The 9,018-nt window shown below is 39.9% G+C and overlaps 1 protein-coding gene across 1 annotated transcript; it reads right to left on the bottom strand.

Annotated features, from left to right (window-relative positions):
- Nucleotides 1–4,996: 4,996 nt before the first annotated feature.
- On the bottom strand, nt 4,997–5,955 carry LOC105763379 (uncharacterized). The gene is made up of 3 exons (XM_012581615.1): nt 5,834–5,955; nt 5,601–5,759; nt 4,997–5,462 (listed from the first exon to the last, which is right to left on the bottom strand). The coding sequence occupies exons 1-3, from the start codon at nt 5,953–5,955 to the stop codon at nt 4,997–4,999; spliced, it is 747 nt and encodes a 248-aa protein (XP_012437069.1).
- Between the last annotated feature and the right edge of the window lie 3,063 nt (nt 5,956–9,018).

Below are 9,018 nucleotides of genomic sequence, written 5' to 3' on the forward strand. Positions count from 1 at the left end.
TTAGCACTACCACATTTTCCTCCTTCCTCCTCTCTTATTATACACTTATATCAACGCTACCATAAAATTTTACCGACAAATATTTCAAAATTTTAAAATTATAAAAAAATTAGTTGGAAATTGTTAGTATATGAAGATAAAAATGGAAAAATAAATTCTAAAGTTTGAGTTTATCCACAGATTTTAACCCTATATCAACTACAAAATAAAAAATTTTAAAAAACTCAAATATGTTTTAATCTATAAAAATCGATCACCATATCTTATATCGACAAATCTTTATGGAAATAGTCGAGGTATCTCTTTTGGTGGGCAATATAGGTATTTAAGACTGAAAGAATGGTATATTGACTAGAACTAACTGATACAAACTAGCTTTGAATAATGTTGAGAATTATTTGCTTGATTTGATGAGTACATGAGTAGTATATTTATAATCATACAAAGAAAAATAACTGCTACAAACTATTTAACAAATTCATTTGGAGCTAACTATCTCTAACATTCACCCAACTAATGCAACATCGAGACCCGAAAAAGCTGTCAGAGACGAAAAAAATGAGAAGAAGACAACGGTTTGGTAAGGATATCAACAACCTAATCACATGTTGGTACCTGACCAACAACAAGAGACCCATCAGCAACCTTCTTTTGAAAAAAAACAAATCGAGCTCAACATGTTTAAACTTTAAATGAAGGACGGGATTGGCCACAACCACTACTGTACTGGAGTCATCGCACCAAATGGTCGGTTTATCATCAGACTCAAGCTGAAGTTCCCATAGCAAAGACTCTAACCATGTGATGTCAGTAGCTGCAGCAGCCAACCCCTGATACTTGACTTCAACTATTAACCGGGACACCACTTGTTGTTTCTTGGAGTGCCACGAGATTGGATTCCCACTAAAATATACACAATACCTGGTGGTGGGTCGACGATTTTCAAAATCTGAACCCCAATTTGCATCAGCATATCCGACTAGAGACAACCTCTTGGAAGGTCATATATGCAAATCGTAGTCAATAGTGGCACAAAGATAACGCAAGATGCGTTTGATCGCCACAAAGTGGAAATCGGTTGGAACGTGCATAAACTGACAGGTACAATTAAAAGCATATGTGATGTCAAGTCGAGTGAAGACCACATAGTGTAATGATCTAGCAATACTTTGGTATTCACGAGGATCATCAAGAGGAGTTCCTACATGTTTAGAAAGAGGAGACAAGCTAATCATGGGTGTATGGATGCCTTTAGCATTGTCCATATGACAACGGTCCAGTAAGTTAAGGATGTACTTTCGTTGACAAAGATGAAGACCATCGGTCGACGAACAAGTGACCTCAACACCCAAAAAATAGTGAAGAGATCCTATGTCTTTGAGCGAGAACTCAGTGTGAAGTTGATGGACAAACGTATCAATTTCGAGGGAAGAGTCACCTGTAATAATGATGTCATCAACATACACCAAAACATACATACGATACTCATTAGTGATATGAATGAATAAGGAAGCATCAGATTTGGAGAGCACAAAATCAATAGAGACAAGAAATGCTTTCAATTTATCGAACCATGCCCTCGGAGCTTTTCGAAGACCATACAAAGCTTTATTTAGACGACATACAAGGGGTTGCCCATTTTCACCAGTTTGAACATACTCAAAAGGTTGCTGCATATATACCTATTCAGTCAACTCACCATTTGAAAAGGCATTATTCATATCAACTTGTCGTAAGAACTATCGTTGAGTGACCAAAATAGACAAAATACTGCGAATCGTGCCCAATTTGACTACAGGATTGAACGTTTCACGAAAATCACATCCGAGAACCTATGAACACCCTTTTGTGACTATCCGTCCTTTTTGATGTAACACCTTAAACCTGGCCTAGACGTCCAGACCAAGTCCAGAGAGTTACATTGTTAATTATAGAAAAACCACATTTAAAAACGCAATCACAATGAAATTGTTTAACAATTTATAACTATCATAGCAATTAACCAACTATTTAGTTTGCCTAAACATCATAATATCAGAGAAAGCTGCAATTACTAATAGAAAGTTTTAAAGAAAAGATAATCTGATGGACTGAGCTCTCGCGGCGCTAACCCGTTCAAGTCTTGGAACCACTTGAAATCTAATCAATAACAAAAAAAAGTTGTGAACCCAGTGCATAAAAGTCATCCAATCAATTAAAACACATTTATAAGAAAATTCTTGAATCTCAAGATTCAGTTAGAGAACAGAAGCAATTCCAGTCTTAGATACAGGACAGATCAACTCTAGCCATCCCAAGATTCAGTTAGGAACAGAAGCAATTTCTACCCCATCCTCTACACACCAACTCTAGCCATCTCAAAACACCGTTAAGGATGTCTAATGCCCAACCAACCCTACACACCATAAAGTGTCTGTCTGACACATTTACAGAGATGTAGAGTAGTTGCTAGATCAAAATGCTACAAAGCGCCAGATTCATATTATGCATCATGCCTTAGCCACTGATCCAGAGCAGCTTACTTCTTCCTTCACAATATCCCAACGCATGCAAATGCAGATTAAAAATACTGACATGTGTTCAGTCATTTCGATTCAATTCATAAATAGATAATACTGAGCAATATCATTAATAGTCATCACAGTACATATACATTTATATAATCCAAATCTCAGTCTTAGAGAATCAAATAGTCCTCGTATAATCAAATTTAGATCATCAATACATTGTGGATGTCAGTGCTCATGTTAGACAACACTCATGGCCTCAAATATAAGGTCCAGATCTTATTTATATGCCACACAGCCTGGCACACGCTTGTGTCCTTGCCCCTGTGGTTCCCACGGCATGACACACACACGTGTTATCTGGCTGTGTGGTTATAAACCGTAAACAGTGAGTCACACGGCTTGGACACATGCTTGTGCCCTTGCTCTTGTGTCTCACACAGCCTAACACTCGTCCGTGTCATCTGCCCGTGTGCTTCTAAATCGTAAACAGTAAGTTACACGGCCTGGACACACGCATGTGTCTTGACTTGCCCGTGTCTTTTGCCGCATGGTCCTTATTCTCATCTCAATGAGTTAAACGGCCTAGACACATGCCCGTGTCCTTTGCCCGTGTGAACCCTACACTAACATAGCCACATACAGCCTGGACACACACCCGTGTCACTTGCACGTGTGGCTCGAATTCGATGAACAGTGAGTTACATGACCAACCACAGGGCCTGGCACAGGGCCTACCACACGGTCGTGTGCTGTCGATGGCCACATTTTTTGGGTTTTTGGTACACACCCAGTCTCGATTTGACGAGAAAATAACACAGTGAATACCCGAACCTAATTTAACCATTCAGTAACCAATCAAACGACTAAAACGACAAGGTAACACGTACATTAATACTTAACCAATTATGTCGAGAAAATCGACACGAAACTTCTAACAATGAACGCTTACCGACAATCAGCCTAACTAGTTCATAACAGCACGAAAAGGATTACTCTCCTCCGTGTTCAGGTCTAAGGAAAAGATCAACGATTAATTAACAACGTGTTGACACATAACAGTTACAGAAATCCCAATTTAACTACGCAAATGAAAACCAACAAACTTCGCAGAACTTACATAGAAATCTTCTAACAACTCTGCGAACAACTTAGGATCCTTAAATACTTCAACAATCACTTACCGAATGCAATAAAAACAACTCAATTGAAAGAGGAAACAGAAAAAGAAAAGAGGAAAAGAAAGAAGAAAATAATGAAAAAAAAGAGAAAGGATTTGACGTTAAAATTATTAATTAACTACCAGCCCCATCCTAGCATTTAGCAAAATTTTTATAACACTAACTTTGAGACTCGAACACGTAACCAGAGAATAGGAAAATGCTTAACCACTGAACCAACAAGGTCATTCTTGACACAGGTCTACATAGGATTAAATTTAAGGTAGCTGTCCAAAGGTAGAGATTACTTAAAATTTAATAACAAAACTTCCAAGATACAACTCGAACTCTTGACCTCTATCACATAAGTAGAGTACAAAACCACAGCTATAGAGATTTAATTACAATGGATTTTACCTATCATTCAATCAAATTTTTGGGGTGTTACAACTATCTCCCCCTAAAAGAAATTTCAGCCTCGAAATTACATAATTCAAACAGATGCGGATACTTCCGTTGAATCGATTTTTTGCGTTTTCCCGTGGCTTCCTCAGTGCCATGATTCTGCCACAGAACCTTAACTAGAGGAATAGTTTTCTTCCTCAATACATTAACGTCATGATCTAGAATCTAGATAGGTTCCTCCTTAAAATTTAGTTTCGTTCGTAGCTTGATCTCGTCAACGGGAACAATGTGTGGTGGATCAGACCGATACCGTCTCAGCATTGAGATGTGGAATACATTATGAATTCGTTCCAATTCTGGCAGTAATTCCAATTGATATGCAACGGGCTTGACACGTTTTAGAATATGTTAAGGTCCAATGAACCTCGAGCTTAGCTTTCCCTTGCGTCCAAATCGGAGAACCTTTTTCAACAGTGACACTTTTAGGAACACCTGATCTCCTACAGAAAACTCAGTGTCCTTTCTTTTTAAATTAGCATAAGATTTCTGTCGATTAGAAACGGCTTTAAGACAGTCATAGATCAACCTAATAGTATTCTCAGATTCAGAAACTAGCTCGGGGCCCAATATTCAACATTCACTTAACTCAATCCAACACAAAGTAGTACGACATCTACGACCATACAAAGCCTCATAGGGTAACATCTGAATACTAGATTAGAAGTTGTTATTGTATGCAAACTCAACCAGCGGTAGGTAATCTTCCCAACTACCCTAAAAATCTATTACACAACCCTGAAGCATATCCTCTAGAACCTGAATGACTCGCTCAAACTGTCCATCAGTCAAAGGATGATACGTAGTATTGAAATCAAGTTGGGTGCCTAAAGCCTCATAAAGCTTCTTCCAAAACTAAGATGTGAATCACGAATCTCTCTCAGAGATAATTGAGACTAGAATTCTGTGCAGCCTCACAATTTCAACAATATACAGTTTAGCTAACTTCTGTAGTGAATAATTTGTTCTAATAGGAATGAAATGAAGGGATTTCCTCAACCATTCAATGATGACCCAAACTGACTCTTTCTTAGTGGGGGTTAAAGGCAAACCCTTAACAAAACCTATCGTTACACGCTTCCCCTTCCATTGAGGGATCTTAAATTGCTGAAGCAAACCTGATAACAACTGATGTTCAGCCTTAACCTTTTGGCACGTCAGAAAGTGGGACACAAAAGCAACCACTTCTCGTTTCTGTCTAGGCCACAAAAAGAATTCTTGGAGGTCTCGATACATTTTATTTCCACCAGGATGCATAGCATAAGGGCTACTATGCACCTCCTGCAAGATCGATTGCCTCAACTCCTTATCATTAGGCACACAAATCCGACCCCTGAAGCACAGAACTTTGTCATTGTTCAAACTAAAATCTGAAGTTTCACTCGAACCAATCTATTGCAGTCGCTGCACCAAAGACTCATCGCACTATTGTTTAACCTGAATCTGCTCAAACCAAGTCAGTTTTACCTACAATTCAGCTAACAGTCCACCATTCTCAACTAGACTCAGACGAGCTAACATTGCTCTCAGATCAGTTATCACTCTATGGCTAAGACCATCAACTGCCCCATTAGCCTTACTCGGATGATATTCTATCGAGCATTCATAATCCTTAAGTAACTCAACCCACCTATGCTGACGAAGATTAGCTCCTTTTGAGTTAACAGATATTTGAGACTCTTGTGATCGTTGTAAATGATACACCTCTCATCATAGAATGAGTGCCTCCACATCTTTAGGGTAAACACAACCGCAACCAGCTCAAGATCGTGTGTAGGGTAGTTTCCCTTGGGTGTCTTAAACTGTCGTGACACAAAAGCATCCATTTTACCGTCTTGCATCAGAAAAAATCCTAGCCTGACGTGCGTTACATCACTATATACCACAAATTCCCGGCCTGATTCCAGTTGAACTAGAACAAGAGCTTGTGTTAGAATGAATTTTGAGCTTATCAAAGCTAGATTGTTGTGCCTTAGACCAAACAAACACTGCGTTTTTACGCATTAGCTTCATCAAAGGTGATGCAATCAGAGAGAATCCCTCGATGAACCTTCAGTGGTAACTGACTAAACCTAGGAAACTACGAAGATCAGGCATATTTTTTGGTTTCTTCCACTCAACTATAGCTTCTATTTTCTATGGATCAACTCAGATCCCTTCCACAGTTACCACATGACCCAAAATAGTAACTTCCTATAACTAAAACTCGCACTTACTGAACTTAGCATACAACTATATTTCTCAGAGTATTTAGAGTACAATACATAGGTGATTATCATGCTGAGCCTCAGTCTTAGAATAAATCAGGATGACGTTGATAAAAACCACTACAAATTGATCCAAATATGGTTGGAACACCCGGTTCATTAAGTCTATGAATGTCGTCAAGGTATTCGTTAGCTCAAAAGGCATCATTGGGAACTCGTAGTGTCTATAACGAGTCTTAAAGGCGATTTCATACACATCATTCTCTTTAACCTTGAGTTGATGGTAACCAGAGCATAGGTCAGTTTTGGAGAAAACAGATGCCCCTCGAAATTGGTCAAACAAGTCGTTAATCCTTAGTAGCGGGTACTTATTCTTGATTGCCAGCTTGTTCAACTACCGGTAATCTATGTACATTCTCATCAATCTATCTTTCTTCTTAACAAATAACACCAGTGCCCTCACGAAGACATACTCAGTCGGATGAAACCCCTATCAGAAAGTTCCTAAAGCTGCGCTTTTAGCTCGACTAGCTCCTTCGGTGCCATACGGTAGGCAGCAATAGACACCAGAGTAGTACCTGGTAACAGATCAATACTAAAATACACCTCTCTATCAGGAGGTACTCTAAGAAATTCCATGAGAAAGACATTCAGGAATTCCCTCACAGTGCGAATATCTCCCACAGAAAGTTTTGTAGGGATAGAATCAAATACAAAGGCAAGGTATGCCTCACACCCCTTTCGGACTAACTTGTCAGCCATAAGAGTGGAGATTACATTAGAGAGGTTGTCTTGACGCTCAGCAACCATAACAACCTCATCATTCTCATCCATTTTCAGAGAGGCTCTAGTAGTTGTGCAATCTAGACTGACCCGATACTCTAGGAGCCTATCCATCCCCAGAAATAAATCAAATTCATTGAAAGGTAACTCTATTAGATCAACCGGGAATACCATAACTTGAATCTCAAAGGGTACTCGTCTGTATATTCTATTGACCTAAACTGACTGATCCAAAGGACTAATCACAAAAAACTCTCTAGTAGTATTTTTGGCAGTTATACCCAGATTTGCAGAAACAACACTAGCTATATACAAGTAAGTAGATCCAATATCAAGGAGAGCACAGTACAGAACAGAATTTATAAAGAATGTACCTACTATGACGTCTGTATTATCACTATCCTTGCTGCACCTCGCAGTATAAACCAGTACCGACTATCGAGCCTTAATCTGCCCTGCACCACTACTTGGTGCTCTTTGTCCTCTCCCCGAACCATTACACCCTCTACCAGTACCACGACCCCTAGGTGGTTACTGAACCACTCTTAGAGGCTGACCAAAACTCGGGGTTGGAGTCTGTGCCGCAGCTGGCACCTAATTTGGTCGACGGGGACAATCCCTAACTTGATGCTCCATCTACCTACAACGGAGACATGCTCCTAACTTTCTCCAACACTTGCTCATATGGTGCTTCCCACAATCACTATAGAGCTAAATTTCTTTCACTATAGCTGGTGTCTTGGGCCTTAGGGTCCTATCCAATCTCACTCATTTCTTAGGGCATTGTCCAAAACCAGAGGGACCCGAATCCCTCTTAATCTTACTCCGATCCCTTTCGCGGTCACGCCACTCGCACTCGTTACGCTTTACCTCTTCCACAATCATTGCTTTATCAATCAAAGATGCAAAAATCCTCTCCCTTTAAGGAGCTATCAGAACCCACAGACCATCTCGCAACCCTTCCTCAAATCTCACACACTTACCATAGTCAGACGCTACTAGAGCCCGTGCATACCTACTCAATCGCAGAACCTTGGCTTCATACTCAACCACAGATCGGTCACCCTGAACTAAACTCATAAACTCGAATCAGCAAGCCTCCACATAACTCGCCCCCCCATACTTACTTTGGAAGGCATTCTTGAAATAATCTCTATTAACATGTTTGGGCTGAGCACATTACTCAACCATCAACCACCACTAGTAAGCCTAATCCCGAAGTAGGGACACAGCACCTCTCAATTTCTGATTGGAAGTGCAATCAATGTCAGTCATGATACGTTCGGTGGCCTTGAGCAAATACTCAGCGATAGTAGGGGTGATTCCAATGATGCCCCTAAATAATTGAGCCCCATTCGACCGAAGTCGTTTAGTAACCGACCCATGGCCTCCCGATCAGTATGGGTCCCGACAAACTTCTCCAATGCCTGAATCATGGACTTGGACAATGCGTTGTCCCTAGCCGTCGGAGTTTGGGACTCCGTTTCAGCAATGGGAGTACCAACTGACTCACTAGTCTCCAGGTTGGGCATACCACCCATAGAGGATGACTCTACTTGAGCTTCTCTTTGACGCCCACGATTTCTACGTTCACAAATACCACACAAACTAATATTAGTAATCTATCTGCAATGTTAGAGTGCACATATCAATTCGGGATTCCAACAGAATAATCTAACTAGTTCACATCAATGCATTTAACCAGATAATAGTTACATACTATAGTGTTTCAGTTAAACATATAATAGAACAGAAATACTTATAGGTTCGACGTTAGAGGCTCAGTCATTTACTAATGTTTCAGTTTCCATATTAACTCAGATATAATATTTTCACTTAACTACTCTTTATCACACATTATGAGCCCAAACACAGTCCGAGTGTTGCCTAACCTGCCTC

This window comes from Gossypium raimondii, chromosome 7, assembly GCF_025698545.1.
Source record: "Gossypium raimondii isolate GPD5lz chromosome 7, ASM2569854v1, whole genome shotgun sequence".
In the NCBI taxonomy this organism is placed as follows: Eukaryota; Viridiplantae; Streptophyta; class Magnoliopsida; order Malvales; family Malvaceae; genus Gossypium; species Gossypium raimondii.